Source organism: Neltuma alba, unplaced genomic scaffold (assembly GCF_004799145.2).
Source record: "Neltuma alba isolate B1F8T4 unplaced genomic scaffold, ASM479914v2 tig00001522_pilon, whole genome shotgun sequence".
Classification (NCBI taxonomy): domain Eukaryota; kingdom Viridiplantae; phylum Streptophyta; class Magnoliopsida; order Fabales; family Fabaceae; genus Neltuma; species Neltuma alba.
In genome coordinates, this window is record NW_021632494.1 from 60701 (window position 1) to 81106 (window position 20406).

The window sequence follows — 20406 nt, forward strand, 5'->3', positions numbered from 1 at the left end:
GTTTTTATTTATTTTTTGAGTATAGTTTTTTTTTTTATGAGTATAGTAATTAATATTGATTTAAAATTTGGGATTTTTCCTTACTTTTAACTCCATCTGTCATTAATTATCAATCGAATATAATCATCAATATAATTAATTATTAATTAATACTATATCAAGACAATCAGTAGTATTTTTTTGGTCGAAAATACAATCAATAGAATTTATAGCAACTCATGCACACATTTTATTCGGATGAGTAACCAGCATTGCATATGAACTATCCAAATTGAATCCCATCCATCCCATTGAAATGCTTAAACTGAGAATGAAATGAAATTCAATTACTATTTTATACTTTTTCTTATTCTTAGTATGAAAACTAATTGAAAAGTTAGGTTTAATTCTAGATATAAAATTTTAATTCACTTTGTCTTTTATATTATTTTAAACTAATTTATTTAACTTATAGACTGATATATAATCTAATATTATATATAAGTAATTTACAAATATCATATTATATTTGTTATAATTAACCTATATTTATTTTTTTTTAATTCATTCAAATTAATTAAATAACTCTCATGTTAACAATACAAGGTAATATTTCAAGCTGTGATTAATGTAAATAAAGGCTAAAAAAATGCCTTTTTTAATAACAAGAAAAGAACAGTGGAGTTACAAAACTATTTCTCTGATACTTAATATAAGACTTATTTAATTAATTTGATTAGATTAGAAAGTCAAGTAAGTTAGTTAATTATAAGAAATATAACCTGTTTTTTCTAAAACACTATAATCATCTTCCTTAATATTTCCTCTCTCTTTTACTTGATTATGGTTAAGGAAATATCCATAGGAATAATTTTAAAAAAATAATAAATATGAGAAATAGGTTTTATATTTAGGATTAAAATCAACTCAAGAATTAAGTCCTATATTAAATATTAAGGGAGTATATAATAAGAGCATATGCTTCCTGGTTGCATCTTGTAATTTCAGATAGGGTACTCTCTTGCTTTTGGTAAGCCAGCAAATCCCCCGGAATCATCAAAGCTTCTTCACATATCCTTGTTGTGATGAGATTAGGAATATTTTAAATAGCTCATAAGAAGATGAGATCATATTTACAAGCAAACTAAGATAAAGTCCAAATTGGTTAGTAGAGCCTCTCATAACCCTGACATTGACAAGTAATAAGTCACAAGCTGAGCCTCTTGAATTGATTGGAACCCATTTCAGAGGAAAAAAAGGCTTGCAGCCCCAAAACACGCCAAGTGAGCTTGCAGGGGCCTAGTCTGACTGCTTCCAAAGTTCATAATCACTTTGAAAAAAAAAAACAACAACTTTGCGTCTTATGAGATAAAACTCTTCTCTGTAATGTTTCATCATTTTCAATCATTATTAACTTTAATTTAACATGCTTCTCCATATTCTTCTCATTTATTTATTCTTTTCTCATCTCAATGCCTTGTTAATTACTCCCTTTGTTCCTTATCATAAGAGATATTTGATGCTTATGGTATGTTCCCATATATAAGAGACACTTAAAAGTTGTCTCTATTTTTTTTATTGATTTCCTATTTTACCCCTATTTATTTTGTCTCCAACTCATACTCTCTCTCCCTCCCACTTCTCTTTCTTTCAATAATTTAATTGTTTTCTCTCATACTCTCTCCTTATTAATGGGGGTATTGTTGGAAAAAAAACATTATATTTTTTACACATTAATTGTCCTCAATTAATTTTAACTGTTTTTTTTATCAACGTAATTTGGTTATTTGTCTCTTATTAAATAAGGAACGGAGGGAGTATCTTCTTAGCTAGAAAGAAGTCTCAGGTTATGTTTTGGGGATTCTCATTTCATAGACTAAAAGGCAGTGGTCATGGATACGCATTATTCTACCCATTATAATATGATGACTTAGGGGCCTCATCATGAGTGATTTTAGCTTGGAATATTCTCTCATTTCTCCTTCTCCAGAGAAGCCAACAAAGGAGAGCAAAATATGAGCCCCAAAAGGCCAAGACAAGTTCCGTTCACTATTCTACACTGTCAAATTCCATCTAAGCCACTCGTGCAGATTAGTACTAAAGAATCTGGGCATCACACAGTAGGTAGCTATCGGGCTTGCTGTGCATGTTTTCCAAGTTTTAGAATGGTAGTAGTACAAGGTATGTTTTCAGGAAAATGGAGGTAAAAGTTGTTCATTGATTCCCCAAACATGCACTAAAATGGAGGTAAAAGTTGTTCATTGATTCCCCAAACATGCACTAACTTTGGATCATTAAATTCTGGTTTCCAAATGTTTTTTTGCCGTATGTTTAGTTTGGACCTTGGTAGCATTTATTGTGTAAAGTTTTTCTATTTCAAGGTCCGTTGTTCACTCGAGCTCATATTCTGTTGCTGCACATGAGAACAACCAAATCCCAGCACATCTAAGAATTTGAGAGCAACATATGAATGATGGTTAATGGTTGTCTCTTAGTCAAATATATAATTCCTTTAGATTAAAAACTGACCAAGAGCTTAGCGGCATGATTTGTTCTTTTTTTTTTTCCTGTGATTTTTTTTGAATGATATTTTTATGTGATTTTTTGTATAACTTTTTCTACTTCCACCTTTTCCTTCTTGTTACAAATATATTTTCATGACTGTTTCCAACAATGAATTTTTTATTATTTTTTTAAGGTGGTTGAATTAAAGGGGCCATCTTTTTGCTTCTTTCGTGGCCAACCTCACAGTAAATTGTTAATTGGCTGTGTGAATAGTTATCCGAGCACAAGGCTCGTTCAATTCAGCGAGAAGAGAGAGGGCGTCAGGTTCTGCGATCATACTGTCAGCGACTACACATATATTACTATCCATCCAAATCCAGTATATCAAACAACGAAGGAAGCTTCGCTGTAGCAACCGAAAAAGATCGAAGAAATGACTCTGGCTTTCGCAGCATTGACCTTACGCTTATCACCAATGGGATCTTGGAAGCTCATCCCTCGCTGTTCACTCTTGCTTTCCATGCAGACCACCACTCCTTCCTTCGCTCGCCAGGCAAGCCCAGCTTTTTTCTTCATATATCTATATGTTGGTCTGAATACTCTGCAATGAGATACATTATATCCATTTCGTGGATTCTGAAAAAAATTTGCAAACGAAGTTTGCCATCGCCCGTACAGCCTCATCTTTATAAGCCCACAGTGTGCAAATCTCTTCTAGTAATTATGTTTCTGTCGCCCTTTTATGTTATTCGTAATTAGAAGAGGTTTTATGGCTACTGAATTTCGATTACAAACTTCCACTATTTCCCTCTCTTCTCTCCTGCCCGTATGCTTGCATGTGTCAGCTATGTTCACGAGACGTACAGGCAGCCTGCATCTTTTGAAGTCTTCTATTCAAATGTCATGATTGAAAAAAGAGTCCATTTTTGGGTGAAAGAAGTTGAATTGAAATCCAGTATAGATTTTAACTACCATTGATAATTTTTATTCGACACGCTTGTCACGTATGCATAAAGTTTCGACATTTTAGTGTCTAAATGTGGAGTTTGAATTCCAGATGAGCATGGATGCAAAAAGTGTTGCTTCTCAGCTTAATAGTTCTGGCCTGTTGCGGACTCAGGGCCTTGTTGGAGGCAAATGGAGTGATGCCTACGATGGCAAAACCATAAAGGTACGGCAATTGCTATTATGATGGCAAGACCACGAATCACTTTGATATGGTCGGGAAAAGGTGTTGGGTTTAGCTATTTTAATTCTTTTATCATTAATTTCTTCTGATTGTGTTAGTTCTTGGCAAATCTTCTTTAAACGTTTAATTGTCAGGTTTTGCAGCCCCATTGCTAGCTCTTTTCTTCCTATTTTGTTTAAACTGAAAAGGAGGATATGTAGTTTGTACTTTTATCAGGTGATACTGCTGAATTTTTCTTCACCCTCTTTATTTGAGAAGTCTAGAGCTGCAATTTCGGACACCTGTTCTTGTTTGTCTTAGATACCCCTTTGTTTTATTATTCTATGATGTTCGTAAGAATCTTTTAAATTTTACACTAAAATGTTTTCAATGTCATGCAGGTTTATAATCCAGCTACTGGTGAATCTATAGCAGATATTGCATGCATGGGTGGAAGAGAGACGAACGATGCGATATCCTCAGCCTATGATGCATATCAATGTATGGGATTTCATACTTTCAGGATATATACTTTGATTGAGATCAATGCAGGAACATTACAGAAAATCGAGATAATATACTCTCATAATTGTTTGAATATTTTTTATATGTGCTTAAATGACATTAAATCGCTTAAGCACTTAATTATGAGCTTCAACACTAAATTGTGTCTTTTCCACACACTATTTCGTGTGTCTGTGTCTAGCTTTCTCTGGGGGGGAAATTAACCCAGTGAAATTTTAGGCCTGTTGTTTTCTGGACATGTTTTGTTTCTTTAGTTGCTCAAAGTTCTTCCCAAAAATTTTTCCTTTTCTTTTTCTCTTTTATCGTAATCTTAAGGATAGGTGCAAAGCTAGAAGCTTTCCGGCATACAAAATGAAAAAAGTAATGAAAAGGAAAAAGAAATAAGCAAGATGACTTTTGTATCCTTTTTAAAAAAAAGGAGAATAAATATCATTGAGTAATGATGACAAGTGCATATATAGCATATCTCGTTTCTTGTGCGAGCAAAATGGATCAAACAGGCCTTGTTGCATTTTATGTTTGTTTATGGTGAAAGGACATGCATAAATTTCCAATTTTCAATCGCATTTCAATTAACGCAGTTCGACATTAGTACATATGATATTCCTATAGCATGGTAACTGGGATACGTTCACCAATTTATGTAACATATTTTAATGATGCACTTGCATGAAATGAGTGGTTGAATTATTTTAGATTTATAGTTGGTGGTGATTTTAATCTGTTTTGATTTGGCTCAATGGTGTAGCTTTTGATATGTTATTCCCCAATTTCCCTGCGCTGATATGTTTATGATGTTTGGGCTCTTAGTTCCATATTCATCTCAATCCATTTATCTGTAGATACTAAAAGGATTTATTGCTGTTGGTCTCTTTTGGTTATGTAAAATATATAAATAGCTAAACGTCCTTATGTGCAGCTTGGAGCAAAACCACTGCTGCTGAGAGGGGTAAACTTCTGAGAAAATGGTATACTTGGTTGCTGTTGAATTTATAAACCACCTGATTTTAAGGAATTACACCAGCTATCTGGTGATTGTGTGACAATTTTGTCTACTGTTCGTCTACTTTGATTTAGATATTTCTGCCATACATGCTACCTCTTCATGCGGTATTGGTACAACACATATTGTTTGATTCTCAGTGTTGTTGTACTACGTAGAAATTTTGTGCTTATCTGATCCTCCTGTACATAAGTGAACTCTCTTTAGCTACTATTATTCAAAGAACTCTCACAAGGTTTGGGCAACGTCAGCATTAAACCTATTGACTGCAAATAGGTATATAAATTTAATTTAAAGAACGAGAGAACATGAAGGTGGAAATATTTTTGTTATTTTGATACAATGGCAGGAAGCTTTTCCATATTATTACATTGAAAATATTCCTTCGATTTTCACATAATGTGGCAAAAAATCGGTGGAATGGAATGACTGTGTTCATTGTGCAGCACCATTTTTTGCCAACTGATCAAACCAATATTTTCTTTTGGCGCATTTGGTTAGTAGCAGGGCCATTTTTTTCACTGTCCACTTGCATAAATATGTATACGCCTATACACACCTTTTCGCATCAATGTTGTTGAATGTTTAACATCATATTTTGTATTTACTTTTGGTGAGAATTGATAATAAATCTGAAGCTATGCTCTTATAAAATTTACTCATTTAAACTAATTTAAAAAGAAAATAAATAACCGGAAATTGCTTATATCATTCAGTTGTCTTTAATAAAAAAGGGGCTTACTCTGCTGCTAGTGTTTACAGAAAATTCTCTAGTATGTCTCTGAGTAGCATAAGATATTAGGTTATGTTCTTGGGAAATTATACTTAGCACTTATCCTATTGAAGCATTTTAACTTGAGCTACTTGGTTAGGATTGCCACAACTCTTCATCTTCCCCATTTACTCTTTTTTCCCTTTATTTGCCTAGGCTTGTGCTCTTTATGTCTCAGAAGCATAGGTCGCAGCCTTTATGTTTTTGCCTAAGTTTATGCCTTTGAATCTCAGTGGCTTTAGGTACATTTCTTTTCTAATGGGGTTCTTAAATCTCAGTGCGATAGGCTCTGATATTGTGTTAACTTTTGTATAGATTTGTGTTTGGACTTATCCGTGTCACTAAAATAGCTTAGACTACTTGGTTAGGATTGCCACAAGCTTACACACACACACCCTTCATTTTGTTGTTACTTTTAGATGTCAGAGTTCTATTCTCCAACGCAGACATGATGACACACTAGATGTGTGTTGATATGTTGTATTGGACATCTGTAAAACAGAGGCAGTATATCTTATTATTTCGGAGTAGGGATTACACCAAGATATATACAACAAGAGGAAAGCAGGGATCCTTTTATCAAAAGAAAAAGAGGAAAGCAGGGATCCTAAGATATAAGGAAAAGATAGGAGACTGTGATGCATATTCAATCTACCTGAGAATCTCTCTCCTGTAATCAGGAATTATTATACTAGATTATCTATATTTACAAACCACAATATCTATACAATTACAGATATAAGTCATGGAGTTTAATTTGCTTATTTTTTTGGTGCTGACAATAATTTCATGCTGTTAAGTTCCTCCTCGTTGCTTTCAAGGTATGATTTGCTAATGGCACACAAGGAAGAGCTTGCAAAACTTATAACCTTAGAGCAAGGAAAGCCTCTTAAAGAATCTATTGCTGAGGTACCATAGATAGCCTTTTGGGCATTGCCGCATTGAATACTTTGTTATTTGGTTGGCATGTCATTTTAGGATTTTCTTTCCCATTCTTAAATATTTTCCCCAGTTGATTTTCATTATTCACATCGCTTAATGAAGGTGACTGTCTGCAGGTAAATTATGGGGCTAGTTTTATTGAGTTTTCAGCAGAGGAGGCAAGGCGTGTATATGGAGATATAATTCCTGCACCACTATCTGATCGACGAATATTTGTTTTAAAACAGGTGAACTTGGTATTTGTTTGGCGTCTTAGTTTTCACAGTTTTGTAGCTTTCTATGCAATATTATTATTCATGCATAGTTACAATCGGTTGTGCTGTGTGCGTTCGAGGCATCAAGGAAGGAATATCAGTCTGCACCCAACGCAATGCAATGCACTATGTTATGTAATCATAATACGTGTAACCTAAGTAAGGGTAGATGGGTCATTAGATTAGGATTCTTAGTTTCCGTATATTAGTGACAGTTAGTTAGTTATATTTCTCTTTTCCGTTTTCCTTCTATAAAAGGATATTCGCTGGACTAGATCAGAGGTATGTGCATTGCTAATAAAGCCAGGATTATCTCCAATTCTCTTTGTTCCTCGTTTTCTCCTACCTTTCTGTTCTCTCCTATCCCTTCCCTCTCTCCTATTCTCCCTAATTCTCTCTTTCTCCCTCATTCTGCGTTTCTGATTACAGAAACGTACCAAGTGGTATCAGAGCGATCGCTCCTCGGACCCGCACTGCGCATCTGAATCTTTATGGTCACCACCCGATCAAGATCAACCGACCCAGTAATGGATGAAAGACTCCAAGTCGTCGAAACACAGCTCGGCACCGTCGCTACACTCCAAGAATCTGTCTTCCACTTATCGACGCAGATTCAGACGATGGCGCGCAATATCGACGAAGTGAACACGGCCCTCCGCACCTTGGAACAACCGCGTAACGGGCAACGGGCCAACGGAAATGGGCGACAGCGAGCGACCCAATTTACAAAAATGGAGTTTCCAAGATTTTCTCGCGGCGACGTGCTGTCGTGGATTCTGAAGTGCGAACGGTTCTTTGAGCTGGATGAAACACCTGAAGACGCCAAGGTCAAGATCGCTAGTTTGCATCTTGACGATCGCGCGTTCCAATGGCATTTGGCATACGAGAAACGGTGGAATGGAAACACACCACCTTGGGAGGAATACGTCCAGCTTGTTAAGGACTGCTTCGGGCCATCTTATGAATCGCCGATGGGCGATTTATTGAAATTGAAGCATTTGGGGACACTTGCCGAGTTTAACGAGGATTTTGACTTGGTTTCGGTCAAGGTGGGCCTGAATGAAGAACAACTGGTGGATGCGTATCTCAACCTTATTAAGGAAGAATTGGCAGGCCCAGTGCGCATGTTCAAACCCCGCAGCCTAAGCGAAGCCAAAAGTCTTGCCCGAATGCAAGAATTAACCTTGGACCGCCAACATGGAAAGAAACCGTATCAAGAAAAATATGTCAAGATCGCAACACCTGTCCACTCGGTGGCACCCCCTAGCCGTTACACCTCAGCACCGAATAGGGAGGTTCTTGCCATAAATGGATCCCAGACCAGGGAAAAATTCGATGCGACCACTCCCAAGATTCCGTCTGTTAATACTAAAAACGCTCCGCGGCTTCAAAAAGCGTTGACGGCCGAGGAGGAAGCGGAACATCGACAAAAAAATTTATGTTTCTACTGCCACGGGAAATTCTCCAGGGACCATAAATGTCCCCAGAGGCAGAAGCTCCAGCTTCATTTCATCGAAATTGGAGGTGATGAAGATATTGAAATGGAATCAGGGGAAGATCTTATTGTCAATGAAGAGGAAGTCCTGCCACAGATTTCGTTGCATGCGATAACGGGAGTTGAGGAGGCAGACTCCATAAGGCTTCAGGGTCACGTGGGGAGACGACAATTACAGATTTTAATCGATAATGGGAGTACCCATGATTTTCTTGATTTGACATTTGCGAAAAAACTTGGTTGGAAGACTGATTCTGCACCATCTTCTTATGTCCAGGTAGCAGGGGGAAGGAAACTACAAGTCCACGGCGTTTGGAAGGACTTCAAATGGAGAATGCAAGGGCTCGACTTTACGTTTGACTTTCGGGTCCTGGATTTAAACACATACGACATGGTCTTAGGGGTCAAATGGCTCAAAAGCATAAAGAATGCTTTTTGGGATTATGAAAGAATGATCATGTACTTTTGGAAGGGTGGTCAAGTTTGCAAACTGCAGGCGAATTCTCCTAACTCATGGAAGATCATCCAACCCAAGACTGCGGAGTCCTACCTTCTTCAGGAAACCCAGAAGTTCTTACTGCAACTTGTTCACATTAAAGACAGGGAGTTAGAATGTTTTTCTGTTACACAAATTGATAATGCTTATCTTCCTCAGCTGCAAACTGTTTTGAGTGATTTTCAGGATGTTTTTCGAGAGCCTAGAACTCTACCACCCCTACGCGAGGGCCACAATCACCCCATTATTTTACAAGAAGGCACTGACCCAGTCAATGTTAAACCATATCGATATCCTGCAGCACAGAAGGATATTATTGAAAAATTGGTTAACGAATTACTGCACGCGGGGGTCTTGCGGGACAGCTCCTCTCCTTTTTCGGTGCCTATAGTCTTAGTTAAAAAGAAGGATGGATCTTGGCGTATGTGTATAGACTACCGTGCTCTCAATAAGAGAACAGTAAAGAATCAGTATCCGATTCCCCTGGTGGAAGATTTGTTGGATGAGCTCAGCATGGCTAAATGGTTTACCAAACTTGATTTAAGGGCTGGTTATCATCAGATTCGGATGGAACCTCAGGATGTATATAAAACAGCATTCAAGACACACTCCGGACATTATGAGTGGTTGGTTATGCCGTTCGGTTTAACCAATGCCCCTGCTACATTTCAGGGGGCTATGAATGCTATTTTTCGACCCTACTTAAGGAAGTTTGTTTTAGTTTTTTTTGACGATATACTAATCTACAGCCCTACTGTTGCAGATCATACTTCTCATTTGAAGACTGTGTTGCAGATTCTACAGGACAATCACTATTATGTAAAGGAGGAGAAATGCACATTTGCTGCCACCTCCGTAGAGTACCTTGGGCACATTATCAGTAATGGTACAGTCTCAACTGACCCAAAGAAGATTCAGGCAGTCAGGGAATGGCCTGAACCTGCTAATGTGAAGCAACTTCGAGGCTTCCTTGGTTTGTCAGGGTATTATAGGCGTTTTATCAAAGGTTATGGGATCATGGCTCGCCCTCTTACTTCCTTGTTACAGAAGAATGGGTTTCAATGGTCCGAGGAAGCCACTCAAGCCTTTCAGGCACTCAAAGAGGCCCTCACTTCTGTTCCAGTACTCGCCCTACCAGACTTTTCTAAAGACTTTATGGTGGAAGCTGATGCGTGTGGTACGGGTATAGGAGCAGTTTTAATGCAAGGTGGGCAGCCGTTGGCCTTTTTCAGTAAAGGGCTATCTTCTAGGCACCAAAAACTTTCAGTTTATGAGAAAGAATTAATGGCATTGGTGCTTGCTGTCCTCCAGTGGCATCAGTACTTAGAAAGGAAGCGATTTATTATTAAAACTGACCAGCAAAGTCTCAAGTACTTGTTGGGGCAGCAACTACATACTCCTTTTCAACGTTACTACTGGGTCTCTAAGTTGGCAGGATTTGATTATGAAATTCAGTATAAAAAGGGGAATGATAATACCGCAGCAGACGCTCTTTCTCGGATGCCAAGGGAGGAGTTGATGCACCTAGCTTTTGATACTGCCTCTCCTGAGTTGTTGGACAAGATTAAGAGTAGTTGGCAAAATGATTCTTTTGTCACCACCCTCATGGAGAAACTACAACAGCATGGGGCTCATTGGAGTCATTTTTCTTGGGATGGACATTTATTGCGTCGGAAGGGGAAGCTCGTGATAGGTTCAGATTCACTTCTTCGCCAACAGATTCTGGATTGGTTACATACGGGTCCTCAAGGGGGGCATTCAGGGATTCAAGCAACATATCAAAGGGTTAAGAGTTTATTCTGGTGGAAAAAGATGATTAATGATATCACTGACTATGTCAAACATTGTGATACCTGTGCCAGGTGTAAGTATGAAACTACAGCCTCTCCTGGGTTATTACAACCATTACCTATTCCCAGTCGCATTTGGGAGAGCGTTGCGATGGACTTCATAGAGGGACTCCCTAAGTCACATGGAAAAGATGCTATCTGGGTCATTATTGATAGAATGAGCAAGTATGCTCATTTCATTCCTCTCTCTCATCCTTATTCAGCATCTACATTAGCTCAATTTTTTATGGATCATGTGTTTAAATTGCATGGTGCACCATCTGAGATTATTAGTGATCGGGATCCCATCTTTGTAAGTAACTTCTGGAAGGAATTCTTAAGGGTAATGGGTGTCGACCAGAAATTATCTTCTTCCTACCATCCTCAAACTGATGGTCAGTCTGAAGTTCTTAATCGCTGTTTGGAGACCTACTTAAGATGCATGACTTGGGAAAAACCCAAGGAATGGAGCCGGTGGTTGTCTCAGGCTGAGTGGTGGTATAACACTAACTTCCACTCTTCCACTAAGGCTTCTCCTTATGAATTACTATACGGTCAGAAGCCTCCAGTTCACTCCCCTTATCTGCCTCATAATTCTGTCCTTGAAGCAGTTGATCGGAGTTTTTCTGCTAGGGAAGAGATGACTGCTATTCTTAAACATCATCTACATCGGGCTGCTAACATCATGAAGCAAAAAGCTGACTCTCACAGGATTGACAGGGAATTTGCTGTGGGACAGTGGGTTTTCTTGAAATTACAACCTTATAGGCAGATTTCTGCTGCCTCTAGAAGTTCCCAGAAATTAGCTCCCCGTTATTTTGGCCCTTATCAGATCGTAGACAGGATTGGTAAAGTTGCTTATAGGCTGAATCTCCCTCCGCACACTAGAATACATTCTGTTTTTCATATTTCACTGCTTAAGCTATGTCCTGACCCCTCAGTCAAACCTAGACATCCACCTATTGATTTCCCTGAACTCCCTACGGTTCAAGAGCCCGAGCAGATTTTGAATAAAAGGGTGGGCAGACGGAAACAGCGACTAATTACTGAAGTTCTAGTGCAGTGGAAGGGAAAACCTGATGAAGAAGCATCTTGGGTGCCCTTATTTCAATTTCAACAGCAATTTCCTAACTTTGTAATTCAAGATCCTTGAGGGCAAGGATCTTTTGAAGGGGGGGGCATTGTTATGTAATCATAATACGTGTAACCTAAGTAAGGGTAGATGGGTCATTAGATTAGGATTCTTAGTTTCCGTATATTAGTGACAGTTAGTTAGTTATATTTCTCTTTTCCGTTTTCCTTCTATAAAAGGATATTCGCTGGACTAGATCAGAGGTATGTGCATTGCTAATAAAGCCAGGATTATCTCCAATTCTCTTTGTTCCTCATTTTCTCCTACCTTTCTGTTCTCTCCTATCCCTTCCCTCTCTCCTATTCTCCCTAATTCTCTCTTTCTCCCTCATTCTGCGTTTCTGATTACAGAAACGTACCACACTATAATAAGTGCAGTTTGATATTCACTATCACAACTCATGTCAAAGCATTGGGGTTAGATTTAACATTTCTAACACAAAATTCAATGTGTTTACTTCGTTCACTTATATGTATGTGACCAAAATGAACAAGGTGCCTTCTGAATTCATGGCTTTTATTACTTATTAATTTATTTACATTAAGTAAAAAGTCTCAAATAGAGTTGCATCTAGTTAAGAAGCAACACCTAAAAGATCTCTCTTGTACATTAAGAGGAGATCGCTATAATTAAAAACAATTAGCAAAACAGAAAAACTGTTCCTCAAGCAAGCGGTTGTTTTGACTAAGCTTGCTTTCTTCTCCGTAGCCTTATCCCTCTGGAGGAGTCAACAGTCAAGCCTGACCATTCTCCAAGTTATCCCTTTTAAACATGACATCCTTGACCGTCAAACCGACAATGAAACATACATGTCTCCAATGTGCATAAACCTTCATAATGGCATACCTCCCATAAATTCCGCCCAATACACTGTGCACTGAATTTGCAGGTAGTGCCTATGTTCTTAGTCATGGCTGTCATGAATTTTAATTGACAACTCTGAGCTTCACGTGGATAGACCCCTAACAGTTTATATAGACTTATCTTACATATTCCTCCTTCATCCAATTGCTCTGCAAGCACTCTTTCCTAAATTTTCCAAAATCCTTTCAAACTCAGTATGAAAAGAGTTCCATTTACTAAGAGACTTTGCTTTTAGCCTTTTTATCTCAAATGCACTTCCACTGTGAAAGCTAATGTTCACAACCAAGCTTTCTTGTCTTACTAAAGGCTTACCAGAGTTTCACATTTCTCCTATCAGGTTACCCCTGGCAACTGGTGCATTTAAGTTACACTGTACCTCCCAAATTTGAAATTCTTTCCCCCATTACTCAATCATACTCTTAAATGCCTAGTGCGCATTTTCAAAGGGTCATCTAATGCTTCGGAATATGGGTTGCACTAGATTGGCATACAGTTACAGTTGACATACAATAACACAAATTATATTAAAAAAAACTTAATTTGAGTGCATAGAGAGGTACAGAGGAGCCAGGATTTGTTTCTTCTTTTTGCATGTTAACGTAACTCTAGTTCCTTGAATCATCTTCTGGTGATATATGCAGATTATATTTTGCTGATTTCTTTTGCTGGTTCATTGATCATTTAGCTTTTCTGTATAATCTCAATACATCATTTAAAACAATGAGATTGGGGATTGGTTTGGGTATATAAATATGTACTTTTGTATCTGGTACCTTGCTGCTTGCATGAGCTCAAAATATTGGATGTACACAGTGTCACTAAATTTTGAGCGGCTGGGTTAAACAGACGTTGTTATCATATGCATATGCTTTCTATTTGAAAAGTTAATATTAAATGGCATCTAACTGCCACTACACATCTGTGTCTTTAGTGCCTCTTCCTGACTCTTTAGACTTTTGCTTGGTCATTGTTACTTTGCATGCCATGTGTCTATTTTGACTTTTCATGGTTGGACAGTTTTTGGTCGTCTTATGTAGGTTATTTTAGATTGAGATTTTACTATTTCTCTTAGAACATGAAATTCTAGCATATAATTCTAATATTTAATATTGGCCCATTTTTCCTAATGGACGTCAATTATAGCCTGTAGGGGTTGTTGGTGCTATCACACCTTGGAACTTTCCTTTGGCTATGATTACCCGAAAGGTAATTCCCTTTAGAATTTTTTGTGTTGAGAAGTTCACATGCATGTTCAATTGTTTTCAAGAGCAATGATTAGTAAACGGCGATATCAAAAATGTGTTGTCTTATGTTAGGTCGGTCCAGCCCTTGCATGTGGCTGTACAGTGGTCGTTAAGCCCTCTGAACTTACTCCTCTCACAGCTTTGGCTTCAGCAGAGCTTGCGATTCAAGCTGGAATACCAGCGGTAGTTTCTTTCTTATACATATAATGTTATGACATAACTAGAGTTCATTATCTTCAATGTGATATTTTCCCCCGTTTTTTTATGTTCTAGTAAGTTCATTTGTGGTTATGTAATGCATTTGATGTTAATAAGAGTTCCTAAAGATTTAATTATTGTGTAATTTACAATTTACAATGCCTCTGTGTCAAAATTTTTATTACATTTATGGTTTTACTGAGCGAGATTTTTCAATTAACAATACATCCAAAGATTTGGCCTTAGATAGAGTTCAATAGCGTTGTACTATCCATGTAGCCGACCTACCTAGTGGGATATATTTTTGTTGTTATTGTATGGTTTTACTGTAGTTCCCCTCTTCAAACACTACTAATATAGAAGCCTACGGCAATTTTGTTTTTTTGGTCGGTTCAACACGTCAGTTGTTGCAGTTTATCCTTGTAGTATGTACTCCATGATTGTGGATCTTACACAGAGGACACCTAGAGTAAGTCTGCTTATACAAAAAGAAACGATAAGTTGGCTCCTTTATGAGGGCCTCAATCATCGTCAATTTCTTCTGGTAGATTGCATAAATTTTACACGAATCAACCTTTTGGTTTTACATTTTATATCATGGCGTATGTTTATAGGCTTCTTTCTGCCTGTTTCTCCTTTCTTTCTTTCTCCCATGAACAATCTTTTCCAGTTCCTCTGTGTCTTTTGTGTGATTCTAATGGTCCTAACATTTTATTGGTACAGGGTGTTGTGAATGTAGTTATGGGAAATGCTCCTGAAATTGGGGATGCTATACTTGCAAGTCCGCAGGTTCTATCTCCGTGTTGTGAATGTATTAGGACTTTTAAGGATGCAATCTAAACAAGTTTATTTCCACATCAAAATTGTTTAGGTAAGGAAAATCACATTTACCGGCTCAACTGCAGTTGGAAAAAAGTTGATGGCAGGTGCTGCTGGAACAGTTAAAAGAGTAAGCATATATGCTGCCGTACATTTCCTAAAATACAGAATCTCGATTCCATTGTGCTCAATTGATATTTTCCCTTCTTCTTTTTTTTTTTTTTCTTTTTAATACTTTTCTAGGTATCTCTGGAACTTGGTGGCAATGCCCCTTGCATAATATTTGATGATGCTGATCTTGATGTGGCAGTAAAAGGAACTGTAAGTTAGACATGATGTCCATGCATATGGTGGTTGACGACTTTGTCTAAGATGCTATTTTATCTGTACGTGTCATGGCTAACTTTAACATTTCTATGCATGCAATGCCTAAAATCTTTCATAATGTAACAAGTGATTAATTGCCAAGAAGCTCATTTCTTACATGGCACTAGCCCAGTCATTAAGAGTGAGGTGAATTGGATGTCAAGAGTTTGATGCCTTGCCGCACGTTTTCTATCCCATCCATACTCCCATGGCCTTGAGGTCTTCTTTGTTCCCAAAATATGGGAAAAATAATCATAACCTGTTGTAATCCGTAATAGATATATATATTTTTGAATTACTAGAACCTAGAAGTATGACTTGGTTTTTGGAGAAGGGCTCCTTCTTGATTTGTGTCAAAGGTGTATAAGAATCTCTGTCCTCCGAGGACGTGATTATGTTTATTCATTAATTGCAGGTTGCAGCAAAGTTCCGTGCTAGTGGACAAACATGTGTATGTGCAAATAGAATTCTAGTGCAAGAAGGTTAGATTAATAAACTATCTATTTACAATTACTCTACCTTTTTCTCTTCAAGTGATTGTTGAATGTTTGCTGCCTGTGAATTCATGTGAGGACATTTTAAACCAAACCCCTGCCCTCCCCCCCCCCCCCGGCTGGAAAAAAACAAAGGGGAAAAAAAAAAAAAAAGAAAACTCAGAGATGACAAGGTAAAAAGGAGAGGAAGAGGCAGTGGTTCAGTCATATCTATGATAATCTTGTATGATATTTCACTCAAATGAGTGGCGTCCTATTTTGGACACATTGCTTTTCTCTCTTCCGTTTTACTAACCAATCTTTTCTGTGAAGGTATCTATGAGAAATTTGCAACTCTTCTCCTTGATGCTGTTAAGAATATGAAAGTTGGGGACGGTTTTAGTGAAGGTGTGGTTCAGGTATATTTCCCCCCCTATTTTCAGCTGGCTTTCTGTGGAGATTGCTTTTCTTGCCTCCGTACTGTGTTAACTATTATGTTTAGGAGCCCTGACTATCTTACAATCGCCAGTATGGATATGATATTTCGATCTTCCACTCTTGTACTTGTTTTTCTTGTCACTAGTCTTTAGAGCTCTCTTCCAGATTAAGATTTTACATGATAAGCCTTCTAGTATATGTTATGACCCAATTGTTCATTCTAAACAGGGACCTCTAATCAATGAAGCTGCTGTGCAAAAGGTTTGTCCTCCTCTTGGTAATATTGTTTCTGTTATGCAATATGGCTGGGTGTCTTCTCTAACTTGCTCAGATGATCTTTGTGACCTTTGTATATAATGACAGGTTGAATCTTTACTTCATGATGCCATCTCCAAGGTTTGTTCCCTTTTCCATTCTTTACAGTGATTCTACACTTTATTTCCGTTATATTTCTTTGGTACGTTCTTCTTAGTCTGTTGAACTTGAATAATGAAGCTACTATAGGCTAAGTAACATCTCGTTTCTGTCAACAAAATGCATTTTTGATGTGCAGCTCATGTCTCCTCAAGGATTGCTAACTCTTGATTGGATAATTTTTGGATTTTTATATTATCTTGTATTCAAAAGTAGGAGATTTTATCCATCGAAGGTATTTTTGGCACTAAATTGGACGCTTGAACCAAAATGTTAAATGTGGTTTGTTGGCTAAATCAAATTTATGCTGTTCTTTCTTTCCTTTTTTAGGTAAACCTTGTAAGATAGATGAGCATGTAAAATAGCATTATCTGGAAAATCTGATTATCTATTCCCTTTTTATGTGAAGGGGGCAAAAGTAATTCAAGGGGGCAAAAGACACAGCCTTGGATTAACTTTTTATGAACCTACAGTCGTCACTGATGTCAACAATGAGATGCGCATATCAAGGTAAACCTTTTAAGATGGTATCGTGTGATTCTGAGTTTTTGCTGTTTAACACTTCAGACTTCTGAGTTTACAAACCATTTTTATTTGAACAAATATTACCTTGACACATGTCAGTTAGATGTTATAATGTGATTGTGATTCGTTGCTGTTTAACATATTAGACTTTCGTAGCGATGAACTGTTTTTATTCAGCAAAATATTACCTTGATGTGAATCAATCGGGTGGAACCTTCTCTTTATGTCAAATTCAACTTGTATGATTTGTTAGAGAGGAAGTATTTGGACCAGTTGCTCCTCTTCTGAGATTTAAAACTGAGGAGGAGGCCATCAAAATCGCCAACGACACTAATGCAGGTTGCTTTCACTGCTATCTTTTTTATTTTGGTTTTTCAAGCAGCCCTGTAGCGAACTGTTGTTTTTCTTCCATTATATGCTATTTTCACCATACCATTCATTATATAGTATTGACAATCAACATTTGTTGCCCGTGTTATGGGATCTTGCTCTGAACATGCATGAAGGGTTGGGTTCATATATCTTTACAAACGATGTTCAACGCTCTTGGCGTGTTGCTGAGGCTCTTGAATACGGACTCGTCGGTGTAAATGAAGGAATAATTTCAACAGAGGTGCTTCTTATTGCATATTCACTAAGAAATAAATGGAGATGTATTTCTGGATGGACTTATTTACCCGTAATCATTGATACAGGTTGCTCCTTTTGGCGGTGTTAAACAGTCTGGCCTTGGAAGAGAAGGCTCCAAATATGGCATGGATGAATATTTGGAGGTAAGTGCGACTCTAAGATGTTGTGTTTTTTAACCCTCTGGTTCGGAAATCAGAACTGATTCATGATCATACCCTACCATCATCAATTGCAACTTAGGCAGTTTTTTTTTTTTTTGGGTCATAATCCGCACACCCATTGTACCTTTTACCTCACAACCTCATACTTACGAAAGCCTCGAGGGCAGTTGTATCCTTGGAATCTTGCCCAATGACCATTTTCACATTGATCTAAAGCACCTGCTGACACTTTAAAGCTCTGGAAGCGTTGTGGAAATTAAACAGTATTGTTATAGTATAGTTCAAAACCTTTCCCAGTAAAAAAGCCTCATAAGCTGTCAAATTTTTACACATAACCCCTTGTTAATATCCATTATTTTATTAATAGAGCATAATATGTTATTGACTATACACCTTAAATTTTATTCATGTATCGATAGCTCCCTTAATATTTGAATTATTTACAAATAGCCCTTTTAAACTTTATGTCATATGCAAATAAATCCTCTATTTTGTTGCATATCACGTACATTTTTTTTTTTCGGTTACAAGAGAGGGGATCGAATCCCTACCCACACACCCCACACACGCCCACCCATACCACTAAACCAACCGGTTCGGTGGTGCATATCACGTACATTTTCATCTATGAAATAACGCAAGGAAGTTACATGTATAAATTTAAAAGTTTATTGGGCTTCTTGTCAAGTTCTAAAGATCAAAAAAGTTATCTGCACATAACCAAGATTCAAGGGGTTTGTCTATGATTTAGACTTTGTGAAACATATAGAATATATTACCTTATCATTTATTTTGTCTATTTTCACAAAATTTAACCTGATAATAACATAAAGATCTTCACTTATCAATTATCTCTCCAGATCAAATATGTCTGCTTGGGAAACATGAACAAAGACTGAACTGCAAGGCGTTGTCGTGTTCCGATTCCGAGGTATGATCATGGGCACTGGTCAATAAGCTTTTCAAATGCATTTGGAGTTTGGAAGAGGGAGTGATTCTTGTGTGTAGCCATTGCAGAAGAAGCATGCAGAAGCATAGCCTCTGTGTATATAAATAAGTGCAGGCTGGGAATGTACTTTTGGACTAATTTACCTCTTGTCAGTATCTTTTCTTCTGCAATTTTACTTCTGAGGCACTTCGTACGACCAAGCTTCTCGCACGTTTTTCGCCCTTCTCTTTTCTCTTGCATTCATGTTTGAGGGACGTGAAGCTGAAAATGCTGCAAATTGTTGCAACTTTTACTGTGACGTGGTTGTCATTGTTGTCATAACTTGCTCGACCCTTATAGGAAAAATTAGGTGAAACTACTAACAAGCTGTTGGTTATGATAATAAGTGATCTCATCCTGTAAGAAGAAGAACACAAACTTAAATCTTAGGAAGCACACTTGTTGGAGGGTTTTAATCTTAATACTCCCAACCAGACGGAGATTAGCCTCAGATCCAAAATGATTTGAAAATATTCTAAACTATACCAAAAATTAAGTGAGACTTCTTATGAGTTGCTGTATGGTAATAATACACAAACATTACATGTGAGGGATAAGAAGATAAGCATAAAAAAAAAGTATTAAATGATTCTCAAGTGAAAAAAAACAAAGAAAGAAAAGAAAAGGAAAAAAAAAAAAAAGAACAAGACCAGCACGAGACATTGAATAAAAGCCTTGAAACCCCAGAAGATTTTAAACTTTAAAACACCTAACCCTGTAGCATGCAAAACCCTGGAACCTTAAATTATAATTTCATAAAATAGAGGCTCTATTTATGCAGAAAGCCTTTCTTTTTTTGGGATAATTATATTTTTTTAAAAAAAACTGATAATGAGTCTACTAAATTGATTGCTACTATTAGTGGAACAACGTTTAGCTAAATAATATTTACACGAGTCATATCAATAATAAAATTGATTACATAATAATCATTGATACATTCCCACTGCTTAATCCTACACCTGAAATTAAGAACTGGTAGGTTTGAACCACATGGCTGCTCTATGGCTCACACGTTAATCTCATAATGTGTGGTTTACTTGGGATACCATCCACCAGCCAATCAAAATTCATTATCTGACTTTACTTTTTAAGCTGAGAAAAGCTCTGATAAGGACTCTGGAATGGAATGTCTATATAAATATATATATATATATATATAATATTCTGCCTTATCCTATTGCAT

The 20406-nt window shown here is 37.2% G+C and overlaps 1 protein-coding gene across 1 annotated transcript; it reads left to right on the forward strand.

Annotated features, from left to right (window-relative positions):
• Positions 1-2768: 2768 nt before the first annotated feature.
• LOC114758330 (succinate-semialdehyde dehydrogenase, mitochondrial) lies at positions 2769-19473 on the forward strand. The gene is made up of 20 exons (XM_028947378.1): positions 2769-3037; positions 3542-3655; positions 4054-4153; positions 5097-5145; positions 6774-6861; positions 7011-7121; positions 14108-14170; positions 14281-14391; positions 15130-15195; positions 15278-15355; positions 15469-15546; positions 16007-16073; positions 16398-16483; positions 16731-16763; positions 16866-16898; positions 17326-17426; positions 17695-17780; positions 17948-18054; positions 18137-18214; positions 19093-19473. Exons 1-20 carry the CDS (start codon positions 2918-2920, stop codon positions 19129-19131), a joined length of 1608 nt encoding a protein of 535 aa, XP_028803211.1. The 5' UTR covers positions 2769-2917; the 3' UTR covers positions 19132-19473.
• Positions 19474-20406: the final 933 nt, after the last annotated feature.